Here is a 25,911-nt window from a genome sequence, read left to right on the forward strand (position 1 = left end):
GCAAAGTCAACCACAGCTGAGATGATGGGCATAGGCCGCTCTAGATATTGGTACATTTTACTAATTTCTTGAAACTGCTGTGTAGTTTTATTTATTTTTAAAATAAATTAAATTAAGTAATCTCTACATCCAACATGGGGCTTGAACTCAGTATCCCAAGATCAAGTTGCTGCCCTGCCGACTGAGCCAACCAGCTGCCCCCAGGATAATAAATTATAAAGGACTCATAGATTTTCTTTGCTACTGTCTTTCAATACATGACTCAGTTTAAGTGATGTGATATTATGGTGCTTCTCTTGTCCAGATACTTGTCAAATACTTTGAGACTTTGACCCTGTAAGATTTTTTTTTGTTCTATAATAAAAAATACTTTGGGATCTTCACTTTACAGTCTTGAAGTACAATGGCTACTCTTTATTCCCCCCATACAGGTGGGAATAAGTATTGTAATTAATTGTTAACAAACATATAATAAATTATTTACAGTCACCTATAGCAAAATATACTTACTGTTAAAATTTAACAATCAGTCTGTGATGATTCAGTTCCTTAGAATTACCTTTCTGAGGATGGATTATTACTATATTGGTTACTGTGAAAGTGTCCATCGATGGGAAATATCAGGTGATAAAATCTAGAAAAACAGTTAAATAAACAGCCACTTTCTATTTATACAGCTCTTGACATTCTGCGGTAAACTTTGCACAGCTGTTTTGGAAACAGTGCTATGTAACACACTACTGAGAAATCTCTAGGATGCACTTTTGTGATATTTCCTCCCCTGTTGTTCTTGTGCATTTTAGCGGACGAAATTGTGTGTATCCAAGTTTTGCTGCTTGACCAATTCCTTTAAGTTCACGTATATCCTCTGAGCTAGATCTGTTCTGTTTTGAGGAGGAAATAATGTAGTTGGAGGTGTTCTTTGGCCCAGTCCTTCAGCAGCATACACATCTGTTTTCATAACTTTCGTGAAACTTTTGGAACAGGCCCATGGAAACCAGGGGAGCAGATGTGGCGTGAGGAACAAACGTGGTCTGGGTATGTTTTGTTAGTTCTGCTGCTGAATCGGATTGGCAGTTTATACCCTGTGTTATGATAAAATAATGAGTAACAAAGGGTGGAACAGGAGATATCCTTCTGTATATTACCTTCTTCAAAGAATAAATGCCCCCTTTCTTAAGTGGAGTAGATTATCTAATTGGGCTTAACGTGATTTAATGACATATAAATCATGAAATAAAAAAATAGGATGAACATATAGTATTTACTGAAATAAAAATCTCTTGGCAATATTTTGCAGTAGGAAAGGGGATGAAAATCAGCTAATAAATGATAAAATATGTGCTCATTTTGTGTTACACAAAGAACTCCCTTGTTCATAATGTTGGGGAACAGACATAATATAGTGTAATATTTGTATTCCAAACAAACCTGTATATACTTAAATTGACCTGTGGTATATATGAATTTGTGTTGGATTTTGTATTTTAACCTGGATCCCATTATGATTTCTGCCCTTGCTTTGTTGATTACAGTATGATTGGATACTAATGAGACAGTTTATGATTCCACTGGCTCTCTTAGGCAGTGTTACTGAAAAAAAATGTTTTGTGTGAACAGCACTTTGATGTTCCTCTAGCACCCTCTGCTGGATGTAAGAATTAATTCACCAGGCTAGAAGATTAAAAAAATATTTATTAGGAGGGCTTTAATTTAATTATGTCTGTCAACAAAACCCATTCTTGGAAGGAGTTTGTTTAAAGATTTGAAGATGTTGTTGTTGCCCTTACTGGTTAATCAATAGTTTTAGTAATAATAGTTTATAAAGTTGTTTTCTTCTGGACATTACATGCAGAGCAGGAAGGTATGAAAATAAAGACATGATCTCTGGTTTATTATTTTAACCCATTTAGTTTTGGCCTAGGGAAAGAATAACAGAACCTCTTCTTGACTTTTGAAGTGAAAATCAGATAAATAATATGACATAACATACACATAAGAGATGAAAAGAAGACCTGAATTGTTGAAACTTTTATCATGGAATGACAATATTCTGTATTTTAATAAAATATAAGACTATTATTTTGATAAGAGAAGCTTTATGCATATGCTTTTTGGAATCTGAAAAGAAAATGAACATTGTTAGACTAGTTTCTTCCCTCTATTTGTCTTTCTTAACTTTTTGCTTGTTCTGATTTTTTATTCTCCATGCCTATAGGCTATTTTCTTGTCACCGGTTAGACTTCTTTTGACTTACAGAGTCTAAGACAAGCATTCGGAGAAGTCATTTTTAATTTTTTGAGATCAGGGACTTCATTTTGTAGGGTTTACATTAAAAAAGTTTGTTTTAAAGTAGTATTGGGCTTACCTAGAGTAATGCTCATTTTAATCTGGCTAAACATAATAATTTTTCTGCTAAAATAGGTACCATATTTTAGACCTAAAATCAATAGGGATCCCTTATTCTATGGACTCGAAGTCAGCATTTAGAGGGAATTATCAAGAAGCTTGACTTAGGTGGCTGTCACTACTTTGACATTTTCCTTCTTACACTCAGGATTCTTTTATCTTTTATTGAAATATATTTCACACACATAACATTCATCCTATTGAAGTATACAATTCAGTAGCTTTTAGTATATTCACAAAGTTATGCAACTATTACCACTATCTAATTTCAGAATATTCTCATCACCCCAGTAAGAAACGCTGTGTCCGTTAGCAGTCACTGCTCATTCCTTCCTCCCACCCTGGCTGCTGGCAACCACTTAACACACTTTCTATCCCTATGGATTTGCCTGTTTTGGACATTTCATATAAATGAAGTCATACAATAATACTAGGTCTTTTGTGTCTAGTTTCTTTCACTTAACATATATCTTCAAGGCTCATCTATATCATAGCATTTATTGGTGCTTTTTTTTTTTTCGCTGAATACATTCCACTATAGGAATATACCATATTTTGTTCAGTTGATGGACATTTAGGTTGTTTCTACCCTTTGGCTATTATGAAAAATGCTCATGTGAACATTTGTGTATGTCTTTGTTTGAACATGTTATTATTTCGCTGAAATATATACCCAGGAGTGGAAATGCATGGTCATATGGTAATTGTTTAATTTTTTAAGAAACTGACAAACTGTTTTCCATAGTGGTGGCACCAATTTCCATTCCCACCAATAATGTAGGAGGTTTCCAATTTCTCTACATCCTCACCAATACTTATTACTTTCCATTTTTTAAAATTATAGCTAGCCTAGTGTGTGTGAAGACATATCTTTTTGTGGTTTGTGTGTGCATTTCCCTGATAGCTAATAATGTTTTCCATCATTTCATATACTTATTGGCTATTTTTGTATCTTCTTTGGAGAAATGTCTATTCAAGCCCTTTACTCATTCATTTTTTATTTGTTTTATTTTTTCTAAAGATTTTATTTGTTTATCTGAGAGAGAAAGAGTGAGTGAGAGGAGAGATGGGGGGAAGCAGACACTTAACTGACTGAGCCACCAGGTGCCTCTACTCATTTTTTAAAAAAATTGAATTATTTGTCTTTTTATTGTAAGAGTTTGTATATTCTGCATACTAGACTCTTATCAGATGTATGATTATCTTCTGCTGTCGTCTAGGTTGCCTTTCACTTTTTGATTAAGTTCTTTGATGCTCAAAATTTAAAATTTTGATGAAGTCTAATTTATCTATTTTTTTTCTTTTGTTGCTCATGCTTTTGGTGCCATATTTCAGAATCTGTTGCCAAATCTGAGGTCATGAATTCTGTTTTCTTCTAAGACTTTTATGCTTTTTAGCTTTTATATTTAGGCCATTGATTCTTTTGAATTCATTTTTATATATGTTGTGATGGAGGTTTACAAATTTATTCTTTTGCTTGTGTATATCCCATTGTCTTGGCACTGCTTAATGAAAGAGTGATTCTTTCTCATTGAATGATCTTGGCTCACTTGTCAAAAATCTATTGACCATTGATACATGGGCTTATTTCTGGACTCTCAGTTCTTTTCTATGGATCTATATGTGTGTCCTTCTGCCAGTTCCACAGTGTTTTGATCATTGGAGCTTTGTAGTAGTATTGAAATCAAGAAATGTGAGTCTTCCAACTTTGTTCTTCCTTTTCAAGATGATCATGTTAACTTTCTGAGAAGTGCTTTAGTAAAATTGTTTAGCTTTAATCCTGTGTCTTTCACACACTTATGATGACGAAATGGCTTTTTCATATAATAGCTAATCACATCCCATGGGACTAATATTTGGTATGAAACATGTTTTGAGAAAGTAGAGGTGAGTATGAAGGGAATATTTGCTTTGATTATCTTAATATTTAACAATATAGGTAGGAATTGATTGATTTAAACTCTCAGCTTCCCACTGACTTTTTCTGCTTAAGCATGAATTACTTAATTCTTTCTAATGATTTTTTGTCATCAAAGTATAATTTTGTTAGGTAAATAATGATACCAGCACCATACTTTCCCACCATAGTTCCTTTGCTTTTGTTTTTGTTTAAAAATTTTTTCAGTATGGAAAATTTCAATCATGCATGAAAGTAGAGAGAATACCAAAATGAACTGCATGTGCCTATCACTCATCTTTAACAGTGATCAACTAATGGCCAATATTATTTCATGAATATCAACTTCCTCTTGTAATGCCCACCTTGATTATTTTAAAGCAAATCCAGATATCATATAATTTCATCCATGAACATTGTAGTATATATTTCAAAAGGTAGGAGTTTAAAAAAATACCAATTAAAAAATTTTTTTAAAAGATTTTATTTATTTATTTGATAGACAGAGATCACAAGTAGGCAGAGAGGCAGGCAGAGAGAGAGAGAGAGGGAGAATAAAGTTTTATGCCCAATGTGGGGCTGAACTCATGACCTTGAGATCAAGAGTTGTCTAATTTACCAACTGAGACAGCCAAACACCTCAATACCAATTATAATTACACCTAAAAAGGTAATAATAACTCCTTAGTTTTGAATTTTTCATTACAAGTTTTTTTGAATCTTGAGTCTTGAGTTATAGTATTTGATAATATATGAATATTTACCAGTTTCATCTTTCAGTGGAATGCCTGTTATTTCAAAATAATCTAGTAGTATAGGATATAAATGTCAGATTTTACCTTTAAAGATGTTATACTCTACTAACTTAAAATACGAATTTATAGTTTGGATTTAAATTATCTTTAGACCTAAAAGATCACATTTAGACTTACTGTTTTGTTTGCCTTCTAGAAAAAAAGTCTTTGTAGTAACTCATTAAGAATGAATTAACTCATTAACAGATATGATTGACAGGGTTGCAAAATCTAAGTAAAGCAAATAAGTCAGTGTAAAAAATATTTTGTGAATTTCATATTTTAAAACACAGAGTGATTGAATCCTGAAGCAAAATTGCTTCTTGACTATGAAGGCCATTAGTGGCAAGAGGTATCTACAAAGGCCTCTAGAGAAGAAGGGATATTTGTGTTTATGCTCTACTCTATAATGAGATATTATGGGAATCTGTTTTGCTCGAGGAAAGGTGTAGTCATTTCTTACTTATTCACAGATGGCTTTCTTAATTTATGAATTATCCAGTTTTTGCTTATGCTCCTTCTTTCTGTGATTCTGTAAAAAAAAAATTGTGGAAGGAAAGAGGAAAAAGCAATTAATCAAGTTGTGCATTAAAAAAAAACTTCAGCTTAAGCTAAATGATAAAGTAAATATAATTAATAGAAACTTATTTCTTGTCCAGATTTTACTTGAAAAGGAAATGAAATTAGTAATGCCTTACTCCATCACTGTTGAACCATTCTTATTTGACAGACAGGACTTTAGGCATGGTTTTCTTTGCTACTGTTATCCTGAGACATCTGCAATGGGGGCATCCCTGTAACCCTACTTGCCCAGGCCCCACCAGGCTTTTGACCATGACTGTTCCCTCTTAGAGACTAGGAATCCAGTGCTTCCCATGGTTGCATATTCCCAACAGAAATGGCTTTGAGAAATAAAGCTCTTGACTTCTAATCCTGGCCAGAAGTTGACTCTTGCCTGAAAATTGATAAATTGGACTTAAGGATAATGAAAACTTCTGTTTCATGAAAGATGCTTTCAATGGTATGAAGCGACAAGCTGTAGACTTGGAGTAAATATTTGCAAATCACATATCCAGTAAATGACTTGTATGCATATTATATAAACTCTTAAAACTCAATAATAAGAAAACAAACAGAGGCGCATGGGTGGCTCAGTCAGTTAAGGGTCTGCCTTTGGCTCAGGTCATGATCCCAGAGTCCTGGGATAGAGCCCCTCGTCAGGCCCCATGCTGGGCAGGGAGTCTGCTTCTCTCTCTCTCTCTGCCTCTTTCCCAGGCTTGTGCTCTCTCTCTCACTCTCTCTTTCTCTCTCAAATAAATGAAAAAAATCTTGGGGGGAAAAAAAAAAAGAAAACAACCCAATTAAAAAGTGGAGAGAATGAAAAGACAACTGACAGAATGGGAGAAGATATTTGCAAATGACATATCAGATAAAGGGGTAGTATCCAAAATCTATAAAGAACTTATCAAACTCAACACCCAAAGAACAAATAATCCAATCAAGAAATGGGCAGAGGACATGAACAGACATTTCTGCAAAGAAGACATCCAGATGGCCAACAGACTCATGAAAAAGTGCTCCACATCACTCAGCATCAGCAAAATACAAATCAAAACCGCAATGAGATACCACCTCACACCAGTCAGAATGGCTAAAATTAACAAGTCAGGAAATGACAGATGTAGGCGAGGATGCGGAGAAAGGGGAACCCTCCTACACTGTTGGTAGGAATGCAAGCTGGTGCAGCCACTCTGGAAAACAGTATGGAGGTTCCTCAAAAAGTTGAAAATAGACCTACCCTACAGCCCAGCAATCGCACTACTGGGTATTTACCCCAAAGATAGAGATGTAGTGATCTGAAGGGGCACATGCACCCGAATGTTTACAGCAGCAATGTCCACAATAGCCAAACTATGGAAAGAACCTAGATGTCCATCAACAGATGAATAGATAAAGATGATGTTGTATACACACACACACACACACACACACACATATATACACACACGTATATATATATATATATATATATATATATATATATACACACACACACACACACATTCTGTTGGGAATATGCATAGTATTCCATTGTGCATATATATATACGTGTGTGTGTGTGTGTGTGTGTGTGTGTGTTGTCGCAAATGGCAAGATTTCGTTTCCTTTGATGGCTGCATAGTATTCCATTGTGCATATATATATACGTGTGTGTGTGTGTATGGATGGAACTAGAGGGTATTTTGCTAAGCAAAATAAGTCAGAGAAAGACAGTTATCATATGATCTCTCTGATATAAGAAATTTGAGAGGCAGGGCAGGGGGTTGTGGGGGGTAGGGAAGGAAAAAATGAAACAAGATGGGATCAGGAGGGAGGCAAACCATAAGAGACTCTTAATCTCAAGAAACAAACTTAGGGTTGCTGGGGGCTGGGGGAATAGGGATAGGGTGGTTGGGTTATAGACATTGGGGAGGGGATGTGCTATGGTAAGTGCTGTGAAATCTGTAAGCCTGATGAGTCACAGATCTGTACTCTGGCGCAAATAATACATTACATGTTAATAAAAGTAAAATAAAAATAAAAATAACAAAAAAAAGGTGGAGAGAAGATCTGAACAAATACTTCACCAAAGAAGATATACAAACGGTAAATAAATATTTGAGAAGATGCTCAATGGCATTAGTTATTAGGGAAATACAAATTGAAACTGAAGTGAAATGCCATTACATGTCTATTTGAATGTCTTAAATCCCCTCCTCCTCCAAAACGAAAAAACAAAAATTGACCATGCCAAGTGTTGGAGAGGATGTATAAAATTATAAGCAATTTGGAAAAGTTTGGGAGTTTCATAAAACATTAAACCTACACCCACCATGTGACCCTGTCATTCTTTCCTTCACTTTTTGGCTCCAAGAAATCAAAGTGTTATATAAACACTTGTATGTGAAGGCTCATAGCAGTTTCATTTGTAACAGCACAAACTGGAAACAAGGCAAATGTACATGAACTGGTGAACAGATAAATCAATGTGGTGTCTCATCAACACAGTGAACACTTTAACAATAAAAAGAAAGAAGCTATTGATAAATGCAACCACATGGTGAATCTCAGAATAGTTATGCTGGGGGAAAGAAGCCAGGCAATAAAGAGTACACGCTGTATGACTCAACTTATATGAAATTCTGAAAAATACAAAGTGATAGGTAGTGACAAAAAGATCAGTGGTTTCTTGGGGGTGGGGATGGGGGTTGGTGAGGGCTGGATGAAGACGTTACCAAGAGATATAAGGAATCTTTTAGGGGTCTTAGAAGTATTTCTTATCTTCATTATGGCAGTGATTCCATGGGTGTGCATGTATCTATCTATCTATATAGATAGATATAGATATACTTTTTTATAGATACACTTTTTTTTCAGATTTTATTTATTTATTTGACAGAGAGAGACAGTGAGAGAGGGAATACAAGCCAGGGGAGTGGGTGAGGGAGAAGGAAGCTTTCTGCTGAGCAGGGAGCCCAATGAGGGGCTCGATTTCTCGACCCTGGGCTTATGACCTGAGCTGAAGGCAGACGCTTAACAACTGAGCCACCCAGGCGTGCGCGCGCGTGTGTGTATAAAAGCACATACTTTTAAATATGTGCAGTTTATTATATATAGATTATATGTCAAAAAATAAAAAAAGCAAGGTCTGGAGCATTCTCCCCGAGCATGATTTTCACATGATTTTTTAATGTGCCTTTTACATTTATAGCCTCATTTTTTTATAGCCTCAAAAATGAGGCTATGGTAACCTGAAGTGTGATCCACATTCATGTTTTTTTTAAAAATCCTTAATTTTAATTCCAGTATAGTTCACATACGATGCTATGTTAGTTTCAGGTACAAAATTCAACAGTTCTGTACATGACTCAGTGCTCATCATGATTAAGTGTCCTCCTTCATCCCCATCACTTATTTCACCCATCCTGGTGCCTACCTCTCCTCTGGTCACCCTCAGTTTGTTCTCTATAGTTAAGTCTGTTTTTTGGTTTGTCTCTCTCTCTCTCTTTTTTCCTTTGCTTATATGTTTTGTTTCCTAAATTCGACATACAAGTTAAGTCATATGGTATTTGTCTTTTTCTAAGTGAGTTATTTCGTTAGCATTATTATACTCTCTAGCTCCATCCCTGTGGTTGCAAAGATCTATATCCACTTTAAATACCAATGTTTGTGAGTTTAAACTTTGAATTTGTTTTTAGGCAACTACTCTAAGAGTGAGGAAACTAGAAGAAAATATTGAAGCAGAGAGAGCAGCACATTTGGAATCAAAATTTAATTCTGAAATTATTCAGGTAAAATGTAAACATAAATTCTTTTGTATGGATTTTATTAAGTTGGGAAAAGGAGCATTCTGTTCAGACAACTCAGGTTTACATTTAGAATGGGTAACATAGGGGCACCTGGTGGGGCTCAGTCAGTCAAGGCCCTGACTCTGGGTTTAGGCTTGGGTCATGATCTCAAGGTCATGGGATCAAGCCCCACGAGGGGTTCTGAGCTCAGTGCAGAGTCTATATAGGATTCTCTCCCTCTCCCTTTGCCTCTCCCCCATGCACTCTCTCTCTCTCAAATAAATAAATAAAATTTAAAAAAAGAACGGGTAACATATTATTAAGACACTCATTATTCTGTTTGCTATCAGCATATGGCTGAGCATGGTTTTGTTAGAGGAGGGATTGGCACACTCTAGCCCACAGGCCATATCTCACCCACTGCCTGTTCAAGGGGGGTTTTGTCTTGTCTGTGGGGCTTTTGGGCTGCAGTGGCAAAGGGGAATGGTTATGACAGAGACATTATGGCCTGCAAAGTCCAAAGTATTTACCATCTGGCCTGTTACAGAATGATTTGCTGATCAGAGTGTTCTTTTCAACAAGAGCCATGGGATGAATTTCTTTTTAAAAACATTTTAAAAAATGTTTAACCTTCATTTATAGAGTGTATATCCTGTGCACACTGCTTGTCACTTCTATTAAGAGCTGAAGGTGTAATGGCGAAGAAATGACTCTTGGAACTTATTTCCATTATCTGAAATACTGTATATTTATCTGCATCTGTATAGATATATAGATAAATGTATGGGTAGAAACATAAAATACTAAAATATAAAATACTATGAAAGCATAATAAAGATGATTAAATCTGAGAGGGAATTAATTGAAGGCATCCTAAGCAAAGTGTCCTCCAGGTCTTAGAGAATGAGAAGTAATTTCTAAGGGAAGTGAAGGCATTCCAACTGGGGCTTGGCAAACTACTGCCCATGGACCATGTCTGGCCCATGGCCTATATTGTGTATAAAGTTTCATATGAAGTTCCAGAAATCTAACTTCCTTAGTTTATTTTTTTTTTTAAAGTAGGCTCCACACCCAGCGTGGGGCTTGAACTCAGAACCCTGAGATCAAGAGTCGCAAGCCCTCCTGACTGAGCAAGGTGCCCCTCAGTTTCTTAATTTAATTTGAATTTTTTTAAGACTTACACTTTTCTCTTACATTAAGTTTTAATAAACTTGCAAAATTATACCTTATTGTTTAAACGGGTCTTAATATAGGATGCAATTAAGCTGATAAGAATTATATAATAAAATTTTTAAAAACTTTTATCTTTAATGAAATGTCCCCCTTACCTGTAAAATTCTCAGGTCCATGTATTTGAGTGCATTTGTATTTTAAGCAAACTTGTGCAAGTTAAGCGTGGATTCCAATGAGGGGCTTGAGCTCATGACCCTGAGATCAAGGCCAGAGCTGAGATCAAGAGTTAAACACTTAATTGACTGAGTAACCCAGGTGCCCCAAGCTTTTTTTTTTAAATGATTGAATCACCCAAAATGGCATCAATAAGCAATAAGGCTAAAGTTTTAAATTTATGAAGGAAGTATAATTCAAAATTAAGTTTTTCATTGTAGTTATAATTTATACCTGAGGATATATAGTTAATAGCTACAAAAATAAAGATTATTACATGTATATTTTTATTCATAAGTTTAAAATTTATATTTGATATTTAACTCCACATTATGCAGAAAAAAGTCGAAGTTTATATTTGACCCATATATATACAAATATTGACAAGTATTTTCAGTGAGGTACATCTAGTAAAGTTCAGTTTCAGATTAGTTTAAAAGCAAATGAGACCACTAAATAGTTGTAATTAATCACCATCTTAGCATAAACTGTAGTTAAATGTATGTTTCAAGTATGTTGTTAAATTTATTCTCATAAAAATGAGAAAATAGAATCAAAGAGTTGACTCAGAATTATTAATTTGAAGCCTACTTCTCTTTCAGTTGGCTTGGTTTATCATTTGTGATTGAGTATGCTTATTTTCTGAGAGAAGATAGCAATGCAGACAGAAGAAAATGTTTTCTAGATCTATTATTTCACTTGTCGACATTGGATTCAGATAAAACAGCAAAGAAAGATAAAACTTAAAAGACCAAATTTGGAAATTTTCCAAGCTGTATCTCCAGCTCTATTCTGTGTCCTTACTTTAAGTGTAAGAATGTTTTGATTATTCCAAAATATTTTTGAAGAATTACAAATAATAATTCTGGTGCTTATTATTTGTATGGATTGATTTACAAAACACTTGCCTGTTGTTCTAGGCTTCTTTTCTTGGTGACTTCATCTTTCTTTCTTTTTTTTTTTTTTTTAAGATTTTATTTATTTATTTGACAGGCAGAGATCACAAGTAGGCAGAGAGAGAGGAGGAAGCAGGCTCCCTGTTGAGCAGAGAGCCCGATGCGGGACTCGATCCCAGGACCCTGGGATCATGACCTGAGCCGAAGGCAGAGACTTTAACCCACTGAGCCACCCAGGTGCCCCTGACTTCATCTTTCTTACCTCGGATTGGCTTTTGCCCTCCCCAGGAGGCTTGTTCATAGCTTTTCTCTGATTTCATGGCCCTTTGTGCCTTTTTCTGTGATAGGAAACACTTACCACATTCTGTCATAATCTCTCTTCTCCTAAAGACTAGGAACTCCTCAAAACTAAGACTGTCTATTTTCATGATTATTGTACATCTTGAGCACTAGCTCACTGCCTGGCACATATTAAGTGCTGAATAAATATTTATCAAAAAATTTATTAAATAAACATATATACATATGTAATATTAAATATATATTAGATGAATACTATCTCATTAGATCTTTGTAATAACCCTGTAGATAGTCTGTTTATTATTTTTATTACTACCATTATTTATTGTTTACAGATGAGGAAACTCTGGCCTTTGGAGTTTTAGTATTATACTACAGGTCATAAAAGTTTGTAGAGCTGGAAGTTAAATGAGAGCTTTATGGTTCTAAAGCCCATATTCTTTTTTTATTTTTTTAAATATTATTTATTTATTTGACAGAGATCACAAGTAGGCAGAGAGGCAGGCAGAGTGAGGGAGGAAGGGAAGCAGGCTCCCCGCCGAGCAGAGAGCCCAATGCGGGGCTCGATCCCAGGACCCTGAGATCATGACCTGAGCCGAAGGCAGAGGCTTTAGCCCACTGAGCCACCCAGGCGCCCCCTAAAGCCCGTATTCTATTTAGTGTAAAGCATTTTCTACCACTCCCCACTTTTTCTGGCCTTAGCAGTCTATTTTTTATTTTTTAAATTTAATTTTCTGAAAAAGGTAAAATATCCACATAGTTCAAAAATCCAAACAATATTAAATGATCAAGAACTCTTGCTTTCACTCCTGTTGCTTCTTTTGCTCTACCCTGTTGCCTGCTACTTAATTTTTCCCACTTGTTTACCCAAAATATAGCATACCATATACACTGATGTGGACTTTGCTTTTTCAGTCTGTGTTAACACCGCATGGAGAGCCACATGGAGAACTTCCTTTTCAAAAGTTGTTTTACAGCTTTTTTAAATAGCTACATGTTATTCTTTAATGGGAATGTATTTGTTTATCTGTTCTACTGTCGATGTTTACGTAGAATCTATAAAAGTGTTTTATTATGTAAAGTTTCAAGTATATGCAAAAGTAGAGAGAATGGTACAGTGCACTACCCCCAACCCCTTACCGCCCCCCATCTACTCCCCAGCCCTGTAGCATTTTGAAGCAAATCCTAGATATCATATAACTACACTCATTAATATTTTAGTCAAAGAGTATTATTTGGTAATACAAGTGATAAAAACAAGTAATACTTTTCTATAGTAAAAAATCTCTGGGAATAAAAAAAGATGTTAACTTTCATGGGCTTCTAAACATCTGACTGTAATGATGTTTCTCATAAGAGAGGAAGACTATTTCCCTTTTGTTTCCCCAAACCACTAATTTCATTATGTTTTATAAAAGAAGTCTCCAAATGGAATAGTAGGTCAAAATTCAGCACTTTGATCAGGCATTTCCGTAGCACAGTTAACTATTCTTCACCTCTTCCTCCCTTCCATTAAACACATTGAGAAAGGGAATACACTGTCTTTTGTTTATTTTCCTTTTTAAACCAACGCAGAAAGGAAGAAGAGTTTGGATGAATGATAAACTGCTGCTGATAAAGGACTCTATTCAGTCTGACTAGCCTTTGAAGCTAGCATTTCCTTGCTCGTTTTAACTACTTCTCTGTCATCTGGCAGTTACGGATTCGAGACCTTGAAGGCGCTTTGCAGGTGGAAAAGGCCAGCCAAGCAGAAGCTGTTGCAGATTTGGAAATGATCAAGAATGAATTCAAAGAAGTTGAAAGTGCATATGAGCGAGAAAAGCATAACGCACAAGAGAGCTTTGCAAAACTGAGTTTGTAAGTGTTTTATTGTAGAATTCTTTATAAAGAATTTATGAAGCTTACATGAGTATGTGTAGTATTTTAGATATAGCTCTCATTAGTGTCTGTGCTAGATTGTGGATAAATGATTTCATAAAACATACCTAGACTTCTCTGTATAGGTAAACATGGAAATGCTTTTTTTGGCTTTTGAAGTATAATCGCTATTCCACATAGTCTCTGAAGTACAGTTTTTACACTAGAGAGTAAATGTGTTAATGTATTTTGCATTTATTGATATAATACAGTATCTTAAAGATCTTGATTTCTAGGCCACCTAAAAAAGGTCTATATGGAGATGGGCTAATGTTTGAGATTTTCTCATACTACAGAAATAGTAGTAGTAGGGGCTAATAGCACTCTTAGCTCACCTGCTTTCTAGCATTGCACGATTTCATTCAATTTATAGAACACAGCATGAGGTAGCTGCTCCTTTAATCCCTATTTTACAGATGTGAAAATTGAGGCTTAATGGGGACACGCAACTAGTAAGTGGTAGACAGGGTCTTTTCAACTCCTCCTGATTTTAATGTTTTTCAATTCAAAAGCCTTTCATCTGGAATGTTCTGTGGGATGCTTTAAAAAGTTTGTAATTCTTTAATATGTTTCCAAAAAATTTGATAGGAGATATTCTAAACCATTTCTTCCTATAGGCTGGAATGCATACCACCATTGGTACATGACATGATAATAGGTTGGTACATTAGAGTTATGTATTTATTTTTAATATTAGTGTCTATGACAAATAGATAATGGTTTTCCACTTACAATAATAATATCAAGATTTCTCTTAAAATACTTCATTTAACTTAAGAAATGAATTAAAGTATTATTAAATAGTAGTGATTATTGTGGGTGTGGCAAAATCATAAATATGACACTTGAAAGACTGACTTCAAAGAATTATGTTGAAAAACAGACTCAAAATGGATTAAAGACCTAAATGTGAGACAGGAATCCATCAAAATCCTAGAGGAGCACAGAGGCAGCCACCTCTGTGACCTTGGCCACAGCAACTTCTGGCTAGATACATCTCCAAAGGTAAAGGAAACAAAGGCAAAAATGAACCATATGGACTTCATCAAGGTAAAAAGCTTTTGCAGAGCAAAGGAAACAGTTGACAAAATCAAGACAAAGGACAGAGTGAGAAAAGAAATGTGCAAGTGTCTTATCAGATAAAGGGCTAGTATCCAAAATTTATAAAGAACTTCTCAAACACCCAAAGAATAAGTAATCCAATCAAGAAATGGGCAGAAGACATGAACAGACATTTCTACAAAGAAGATATCCAAACGGCCAACAAACACATGAAAAAATGCTCAACATCCCTCAGCATCAGGGAAATACAAATCAAAACCACAATAAGATAGCACCTCACACCAGTCAGAATGGCTAAAATTAACAAGTCAGGAAATGACAGAAGTTGAAGATGTGGAGGAAGGGGAACCCTCTTAACACTGTTGGTGGGAATGCAAGCTGGTACAGCCACTCTGGAAGACAGTATGGAGGTTCCTCAAAAAGTTGAAAATAGAACTATTCTATGACCCAGCAATAGCATTACTGGGTATTTATCCCCAAAATACACATGTAGTGATCCAAAGGGGCACGTACACCCTAGTGTTTACAGCAGCAGTGTCCACAATAGCCCAACTGTAGAAAGAACCTAGATGTCCATTGACAGATGAATGGATAAAGAAGATGTAGTATATATATATATATATAAAATGAAATACTATTCATCCATCAAAAAAATTAAATCTTGCCATTTGCAATGACGTGGATGGAGCTAGAGTGTATTTCGCTAAGCAAAATAAGTCAGTCAGAGAAAGACAGTTATCATATGATCTCACTCATATGTGGAATTTGAAAAACAAAAGGGATCATAGGGGAAGAGAGGGAAAAATAAAACAAGACGAAATCAGAGAGGGAGACAAGCCATAAAAGTCTCTTAATCATAGGAAACAAACAAGGTTGCTGAAGGGGAGGGGGTGGGGGATGGTGTAACTGGGTGATGGACATTAAGGAGGGCATGTGATGTAATGAGCACTGGGTGTTCTGTAAGACTGATGAATCACTGACCTCTACCTCTGAAACCAGTAACACATTATATAGTAATTAATTGAATTTAAATTAAAAAAAGAGACTGATGTTGAAAAATTTAAAATCTCTGAGATTACTTTTAGTAGTAATGCTTATAATATTTTAAACCAGTAATTCTTTATTTCTTTTTTCCAAGATTTTATGTATTTATTGGAGTGAGAGAGAGAGAGCATAGGCACAAGCAGGGGGAGAGGGATAAAGGGAGAGGGATCACCAGATTCCTTACTGATCAGGGAGTCTAATGCTGGGCCTGGTCCCAGGACGCCGAGATCGTGATCTGAGGCAAACTCAGATGCTTAACCAATGGAAACACCCAGATACCCCTAAACCAGTAATTCTGAACTGAATTTTTTTGCTTCCTCTGGGATGACTTAGATGACATTCTGTGAATGTTATTCTTAAGACTTATCCTCTTAATTTCCTATGAACCACTGTTTGAATCTGTCCATTTATATATAAATATGTTTAGGAGCCTTTATGTAGAATATAGTGCAGGCTTTTTTTTTTTTTTTTAAGATTTTGTTTATTTATTTGACAGAGACAGAGATCACAAGTAGGCAGAGAGGCAGGCAGAGAGAGAGGGGAAGGCAGGCTCCCTGCTGAGCAGAGAGCCAGATGCGGGCCTCGATCCCAGGATCCTGAGATCATGACCTGAGCCGAAGGCAGAGGCTTAACCCACTGAGCCACCCAGGTGCCCCAAGAATATAGTGCAGGCTTCTTTACTGTTGCTTTGAAGTAATGATTAGGACCTACAAGTGAAACTGTTAGAAGCCAGACTGTACTCCCAACAATTCTTTCAATAATGAAATAATAGGCTTTTTTGGGGACCTAGTGAGCTCCCTGCCTTGGAAAGTTCAGAACAGAAGGTGGGTGATTCTTTGTTATGGATATTGAGGAAGAAGAGTCCTGCAAAAGTTAGACTAGAGGAATTTTAAAGGACCTGCTAACAATTAAGCTAAGGATTTTTTTTTTTTTAATAAACTCTACCCACAACGTGGGGCTCGAACTCATGACCCCAAATCAAGAGTTGCATGCTTCACTGACTGAGCCAGCTAGGAGCCCCAAGCTCCAAGATTTTGACTTATGTAACTTTCCTTTCTTTTTTTTTTTAAATTTAAATTCTAGTTCATTGACGTATAGTTCAATATTGGTTCAGGAGTGGAGTTCAGTGATCCGTCATTTACGTATAACACCCAGTGCTCATCATAACAAGTGCCCTCCTTAATACCCATCACCTGTCTATTCCATCCAACCTATGTACTTTTCTCACTGGACCCCAAAGCAGATTTCCCCCTTATTTGTTTTGCTATTATTTGTGTTTTGGTGCTTGAAAAATTTTATGCAAATTTTGTATTCCAATAAGTAAGTGTCAACTAATAATTCTAAGTACTAGTTACATATTTCAACTAAGCACTAGCTAACAATCCTAAATACTTTAACACAACATCTCCCATCTGTTCTTTATCCCTATATATCTACCTTAATAATAAAGTTAATAATAATAAACAATAAAAATTAAATAGTAGTTAAAACCCACTTCTCATTTTGCAACTCAGTTCCTGTGACTTCTCTTCCCTATCATATCTTCCGTTTCTCTGTATTCACTGCCACTTCCGTTCCAGTGATGTGTGGTGTTAGAAGAAATGGTATGACATGAGGAGTGATTAGTTCGGTTATTTTATTTTCTATTTGTGCTTCTGACTTTCCTTCAGAATCCTCTTTAAAAAACATTTAAAAATATTTTAGAGTCACAAACTGTCAAATATTAATTTTTCAAAGTAGCTCTAAGTTTTGGATACTGTGTTCCAAAAGAAACTTGGTAAATTTTAGGTCTTTAAGGTAAGTGATACCTTTATTTTACAATTCTGAGAGCAGGGAGTTTTGGGGTAGGACATTGTTTTACCTGTTGGATAGAACTAATTTAGCAACTGGTAATGATGATGTTATAGAGAAAATGCTGCGTGAACTTTGCCTGTGGTTAAGGTTCTTAAGCTTGTTTTTTTCCCGGGTAGATCTAGGTCAAGAGAAAAAAGCTGTGTGTCTAGTTTGGATTTATAATTTTGGTCAACAGTTTCATAACAGTGAACTTTTCTGCATGAAGTTATTTTAGATGGAATATATATGTATACATATATTTTAAATGGAATATGTGTATATATATACTTACATATATTTTACATATATATTTTAAAGAGCTCAGTTAAGAATTTGATAACAATAACAGGCTATTTTGGGGTGCTTGGTGGCTTAGTCATTAAACGTCTGCCTTTGGCTCAGGTCATGATCCCAGAGTCCTAAGATCGAGCCCCACATTACGCTCCCTTCTCAGCAGGAGGCCTGCTTCTCCCTCTCCCATCCCCTGTGCTTGTGTTCCCTCTCTCGCTATGTCTCTCTCTCTCAAATAAATAAAATCTTTTAAAAAAGGGCTATTTTAATAAATATATGTATTCGATATATAATTTTAGATAGGGTATATATCTGTTCTTTATTTCTATAGTTAAATTTTCTTAATTATAAAGATTTTATTTATTTATTTGACAGACAGAGACCACAAGTAGGCAGAGAGGCAGGCAGAGAGAGAGAGAGGAGGAAGCAGGCTTCCTGCCGAGCAGAGAGCCCGATGCGGGGCTCGATCCCAGGACCCTGGGATCATGACCTGAGCCGAAGGCAGAGGCTTCAACCCACTGAGCCACCCAGGCGCCCCAAATTTTCTTAATTATAAATCTTTTTTTTGCATCTAAAAGTTATAGTATGAAACTAAAGCTTTTCAATGAATTTTTTTTTTAGAGTTTTCTGTATGTCAGGTGTTCATTAGCTTTGGTAACTGATTGGTGGGCAGTGATGAGGGAAGGAGCTCATGATAACTTTAAATCTAGTTTAAAATTAAATTTAAAACAGGACTATCAAAGATACACTGAAAGGACTGAATCTCAATTTATTTATTTCATTACACTCATTATTTAGGAATTTATTTATTTTTCTAAATATATCATCCAAAAGTATAAAAATAACAAAAGTATTATGATTTATTAGCAGTATTAGTGTGTACATTCTGTATAAAAGACCAAAGATGATTATTTGTTAAAGCAGCCTGTGGTGAAGTTTTTAGTTGAGCTCCTTTAGAAAAATAATAGAATGGGAATCTAGCAGGAAAGAAGGCACCTTAGCTACAGGTTTCCTTCCTCTCCCTTCACTTTTCTTGCTAAATCCTCCACCGGCCAAGTCCTGGTGCTGCTCCTTTGGAATTCAAAGAGTTGGGGCTCCCTTTAACCTTTGTTATACTCCTGTCTAACTCCTTACCCTTGGTGGGGCTTTGCCAGATGCCTAGCACCTGACAACTTCCTGGGTTGTATGTGACATTGGTGACAGCAGGGAGCGTCCCCCTGTTTCATTGGACCCAGTTCGAACTTGAACCTAGCAGCGAGTGACGGAGTCATTTAATTTTATATTTGTTGAATGGTAATAATTTCTATTTAAAAGTTTGACTTTATCAAATTAGCTTGTACATAGTCTAAAAAGTAAAAGAACATGGCAAGGTCAACAGTTTCATGCCCTTTGCTCTCTACTACCCGTTTCCACTCCCTTCAGGCAACTGCTTTTAATTCCTATTGCTGTTTCTTCTGATGTTTAATTTCCTGTTTCTGAATAACACGCATATCCTGCCATGTTTTTAGTTCCCACTGTTAGATATTATCTGTTTTACCTCCCCCCACAACTGCTTACTTATTATCTCTATTGTACCCTTCTCCCACACAGCACACACTTAATTCCGACCCTCCCCCCATCCTATCCAAGGGGTTCTATTTGGGGGTATTTTTTTCTATAACTTATTTTTCTTGGTAAGTTATCTTTATTTTTCTTCATGGCACAGTTTATTATATTCTTTGTTGTTTGTTGCATCAAACACTGAATTACTCTTAAACTCTCTAATAGGACTGAAAAATCCCTCATTATGTTCCTATACCTCAGCAATTCTATTGTTTTAAGTTTCTTGTAAGAGACATCCATCCTGGACTCTTCTCCCCACCTTCTCCATCCTGGACTAATTGTTTTTTAGGCTCCCTGCCACTGTCATCCCTAGGACTTTCCATCCCCATCTTCCTTGGGATGCTCTCTGCTTCTCTACTATTTTGGATCTCTTGTTGCTGGTCTCATCCTTCCTTCCTGTTTGATTTACTCCCTTTGTAGGGCAGCTTCTTGAGAAATTCTACATCAGATGAAAAATTTTGAAATTTGCATTCTGAAGATGTCTTTATTTGATCTTTTCTCTTTTTCTTAGTTCACTTGGGTATTAATTAAGTTCTAGTGTCAAGAAATCTAAAGTTGTTTGATTCCTGATATTTTTTATATGATCTATGTTTTCCACTGGAAACTCGTACAGAGTGGTCACAAGTATGGAGACATGGGGAAGTACCTAGAAATGGTTTACTGATCTTACATTATAATGTTTGATAAGGTAATAATGTGTATATATTTTCATAGTCTATGGACACTAGAATTTTCTCTATATTCCCAGTGTTCTGAAATTTCATGGTGATGGCCCTAGCATGGATTTTTTTTTTTTTCATTCATTTTGGGCACTCATATAGCTCCTTCAATTTTAAAGACTCAAGTAATTCATTTCTGGGAAATATTTGTATTTATTACTTTGCTGATTTCTTCTCTTCTGTTTTCTTTACCTTCTCTTTTTTGAAACTTCTATTACTTATATGTTGGGATTCCTGAATGTATTATCTTTTCTCTACTTCAATCCATTTTTACTATTCTACTTACTTTCTGGGAAGCGTATGTGTATGTGTATATGTATACACACACACACACACGTATATATATATATATATATATATACACACACACACATACACACACACACGTATACATATATATATGTGTGTGTATATATATTTAACTACTCTACCTTGGAATATCCTTGATCCAAAGCAGAACATACAAAAGGGTTAGCACTGGAGTTGTCTGTATTTCATCCTAGAGAAAAGAATGTTGACTCTTGAGAGTAAAATCTTCTGCCATTCAAGAATTAGCTCTTTATTTGATTATAGCCTGAATGTAGTGGTGGATTTGGTTATACTGAATCACTTTATTTCTGCATTATAGCTTCAAAACCATAGGAAACAGGTCTACTATGTTCATCAGGAAAATCTCAGATTAAAAATAGTGGCAACCCTTTAATTTGAATTAAAATTACCCATTTAGTGGATTATCTACAACAAATTCTAAACTGAAATAGTTCTAAGCTGCCTTTCATCAGATGTCCATACAAGAATGTAAATACAGTTTAATGCCAGCCTGAGCAAAATTTAAATAGGAAGGCAAATCTTTTGAAAAGAATTTCATGTAGTGGTGGGGGGGACTAAGATGGTGTATTAGGCTTGCCTGGTCCCTCAAACACAGCTAGATAAATATCAGATCATTCTGAACACCCAAGAAATTGATCCGAGCACTGACAGAACAAACTGCACAACTGGAGGGAGAGAAGAAACCATTTTGTGGAAGGTAGGAGGTGTGGAGATGTGGTTTGGGGGAGAAATGGCTTGTGGATGCCGCAGAGGGGAAGGAGCCCTGGTTGTGAAGAAAGGTGAGTGAGAGGAGAGTGCATAGGGATAAGCACAAAGAGAACACTTCCCCAAAGGCATTGCCTGGGAGAATGAGAGGAGCTGATTTTCAGAGTTTTTGCAACCAGTAGGGCTCAAAGACTGGAGTTTTAGAGATCCACAATGTGGCTGGTGTGGAGCCATGTGGATACGGCTGTGCTCCTGTGGAGAAGGCAGCCAGGTAACCTGGGGGCAGATGGTGTGATCTGAGGATTGCCTGAGATGCATGGGGAGAGAAGGTTTCCCCTTCTTGGAGCACATCTAAAGAGGTGACATTGCCTCTCTGGGAATGAAGGTGCCAGCAGGTGCCATTTTCTCCCCTGCCCCTCAGCATAAGTACAGAGACATCTGCTGAGGGTGGCTAACCTGGACACTAGCTCTTTAGTGTGTATTCCCTGCTTCTGTGCTCTGGTGTGACTGTTCTTCTGGGTCGGACCTGCATCAGTCCCGGCACTGATGACCCTCCCCCAGAAGACCAGTGCAGGTCCCTGCCACACCAGGTCCTTAAAGTATGGAATTTTAAAACTCAGCCAACTTGGCAGTGATAGAGCCCACAGTGCACTGCACTGCTCCAGGTGGGCAAGCAACCTGGACACAGTCAGTGTGAAGGCAGTGACCCAAGGAACAGCTGGGACTCGTGAGGGGAGATTGTTCAGTCTTCTGGGCGGGCTTCTCAGCAGCAAGCAGGAATTCCCCTCTCCAGGGACAAAGGAGCTGCCTGGCACCATTGCCCTCCCCTGCCCCCAGTATAAACTAATTTCAGGAAATACCACAGCACCAACACTGGCTGCCTAACCTGCTCACACCAAGCTCCATCCCCTGTGCTCCACTGGTACTGCTTTTCTCAGGCAAGTGTGCCAAAGAATCAGTGCAGTGGGCCCCTCCCTGCAAAGACCAACACAAACCCCTTCTTGTACCATGTCTACTGACTATACAGTTCTGCAAAGCTTCAGTTCTAGTGGGAATAGTATCAGTTTTCTTAACAAGCAGACCAGAGCACAGCTAGTTAAAACACTCCATACCCTGGCCAAGGTCCAAACACTCCCCATTGCAGGCAAGGAGAAACTCTGCAGACCACTGACCTGAAGGATAGAGCAACAAAAACAAGCAGCAGAGTGCATGAAGTACACACTAGAGCTACTTCCTGAAGTACCAGGCCCAGGATATTATATGACCCTTCTTAATAAGGTCATTACTCTCAGGCGCAGGAAACATAACAGGTTTTACTAACACACAGAAAAAGACAGTGACCTAGACAAAATGCCAAAATGGAGGATTTCATCCCAAAAGAAAGAAGAAGATAAGATCGAGGCCAGGAATCTAATCAAAACAGATCTAAGTTACATGCCTAATCCTGAATTTAAAGCAACAATCATAAAGATAGTAAGCTGGGCTTGAGAAAAGCATAGAAGACATCAGGGAGACCCTTACTGCAGAGGTAAAAGAGCTAAAAACAAATCAGGCCAAATAAAAAATGTGATAACCAAGATTTGAAACCAACTGGGTGTAATTACCTCAAGGATGGAAGAAGCAGAAGAAGGAGTAAGTGATATAGAAGATAGAATTCCTGTGCTTGCTTCGGCAGCACATATACTAAAATTGGAATGATACAGAGAAGACTAGGAAGGCACCTGCACAAGGATGACATACAAATTCATGAAGTGTTTCGTATTTTTAGGGAGGGGTGGGGTGGGCGGGTGATGGACATTGGGGAGGGTATGTGCTATGGTGAGCTCTGTGAATTGTGTAAGACTGATGAATCACAGACCTGTGCCCCTGAAACAATACATTTTATGTAAAAAAAAAAAAAAAAAAAAAAAAAAAGAATTCCCTCAGAAGATGGAAAATAATGAAGCTGAACAAAAAAGGGAAAGAAAAATCTTGGATCATAAAACTAGACTTAGGGAATTTGGTGACTCCAGAAAGTGTAATAACATGCATATAATAGGAGTCCCCCCAAAAAAGAAGAGCTAGAAAAGGGGGCAGAAGGTTTGTTTGAGGAAATTATAGCTGAAAACTTCTCTAATCTGGGGAAGGAAGAAGACATCCAAATCCAGGAGGCACCAAGAACTCCCATCAAAATCAACAAAAGCAGGCCAACACCAACACATAGTGTAGTTAAATTTGCAAAATACAGAAATAAAGAAAAAATCCAAAAGCATCAAGACAAAAGAAGTCCTTAACTTACAAGGGAAGACTAATAAAGTTAAGAGCAGATCTTTCCACAGAAACTTGGCAAGCTAGAAGAGAGTGGCATGATATATTCAATATCCTGAATGGGAAAAATCTTGCAGCCAAGAATACTCTATCCAGCAAGGCTTTCATTCAGAATAGAAGGAAGGATAAAGAGCTTCCCAGACAAACAGAAACTAAAAGGAGCTTGTGACCACTAAACCAGCACTGCAAGAAATATTAAAGAGGACTCTTTGAGTGGGAAAGAAAAACCAGATGCAACAAAGACTAGAAAAGAACAGAGAAAATCTCCAGACACAGTGACAAAACAAATAATAAAGTGATGCTAAATTCATATCTATTAATAATTACTCTGAATGTAAATGGACTAAATGCTCCAATCAAAAGACATAGGGTATCAGAATGGATTAAAAAATGACCTATCTGTATGTTGCCTACAATAGACTCATTTTATATTTATTTTATATTTTTAAAAAGATTTTATTTTTAAGTAATCTCTACACCCCACATAGGCTCAAATTTACAGTTCTGATATCAAGAGTTGCATGCACTACCAATTGAGTCAGCCAGGTGCCCCAAGAGACTCATTTTAAACCTAAAGACACCTGCAGATTGGAAGTGAGGGGATGAAAAAACATTTACCATGGAAAAGCACATCAAAAGAAGGCCAGAGGATCCATACTTATATTGGACAAACTAGATTTTATTTATTTATTTTAATTAAAAAATTTTTTTAAAAAGATTATTTATTTTAGGCATGAGTGGGAGGAACTGAGGGGGAGGGAGAGAGAATCCCAAGCAGACTCCAACTGAGCTCAGAGCCCGATGTGGGGCTTTATCCCAAGACCCTGAGATCACGACCTGAGCTGAAACCAAGAGTCAGATGCTCAACCAACTGCACCACCCAGGCACCTCCAGACAAACCAGATTTTAAACTAAAGACTGTAATAAGAGATAAAGAAGGGCATTACATCATAATAAGTGGTCTGTCCAACAAGAAGATCTAACAATTGTGGATATTTACGCTTCCAACTTGGGAGCACCCAAATATATAAAACAATAACAAACATAAAGGAGTTCATAATCATGTAATAATAATAGTAGAAGACTTAACACCCCACTTGCATCAATGGACAGATCATCTAAATAGAAAATCAACAGGGGAACAATGGCTTTGAATTACACACTAGATCAGATGATTTAAACAGTTATATTCATTCAGAACATATCATCCTAAAGCAGCAGAATACACATTCTTTTTAAGTGCACATGAGACATTCTCCAGAATAGATCACATACTAGGTCACATATCAGGCCTCATCAAATACAAAAAGATTGAGATCATATCATTCGTATTTTCTAACCACAGTGCTATGAAACTTGAAGTGTTCCACAAGAAAAAAATCTGGAAAGACCACAAACAGATGGAGGTTAAAGAACATCCTACTAAAGAATGAATGGGTCAACTAAGAAATTAAAGATGAAATAAAAAAAAAATACATGGAAGCAAATGAAAATGAAAACACAATGGTCCAAATCCTGTGGGATGCAGCAAAAGTGGTCCTAAGAGGGAAGTATATAGCAATACAGGGCGTCTTCAAGAAGCAATAAAGATCTCAAATAAGCAACCTAAACTTATACTTAAAGAAACTAGAAAAAGAACAACAAATGAAGCCAAAGGCCAGCAGAAGAAGGGAAATAATAAAGATTAGGGCAGAAATAAATGATATAGAAACAAACAAAAAACTCCCAGTAGAACAGATCAATGGAACTGGGAGCTGTTTCTTTGAAAAAATTAATAAAATTAATAAATCCTTCATAGACTTATTCAGAAGAAAAGAGAAAATACCCAAATAAATAAAAGCATGAATGAGAGAGGAGAAATAACCAACACCACAGAAATACAATTATAAGAGAATATTAGGAAAAATTATATGTCAACAAATTGGACAATTTGGAAGAAATGGATCAGTTCCTAGAAACATACAAACTACCAAAACTGAAACAGGGAGGAATAGAAAAATTGAATAGACTGATAACCAATAAGGAAATTGAATCAGTAATAAAAAATCTTCCAACAAACAAAAATCCAGGGCCAGATGACTTCACAGGGGA

The 25,911-nt window shown here is 36.5% G+C and overlaps 1 protein-coding gene across 2 annotated transcripts in view; it reads left to right on the plus strand.

The window, feature by feature from the left end:
• CCDC171 (coiled-coil domain containing 171) overlaps positions 1-25,911 on the plus strand; it is a 295,661-nt gene that overhangs the window by 58,883 nt on the left and 210,867 nt on the right. For both annotated transcript variants that reach the window (XR_013967748.1, XM_080819723.1), the window contains 2 exons: positions 9,339-9,431; positions 13,707-13,867. Coding sequence is in view for 1 of the 2 variants with exons in the window: in XM_080819723.1 (XP_080675849.1) it covers positions 9,339-9,431; positions 13,707-13,867 (254 nt within the window). In the remaining variant the exon portion in view is untranslated. The remainder of the gene's footprint in view (positions 1-9,338; positions 9,432-13,706; positions 13,868-25,911) is intronic.

This window comes from Martes martes (genome assembly GCF_963455335.1).
Source record: "Martes martes genome assembly, chromosome: 12".
Taxonomy (NCBI): Eukaryota; Metazoa; Chordata; class Mammalia; order Carnivora; family Mustelidae; genus Martes; species Martes martes.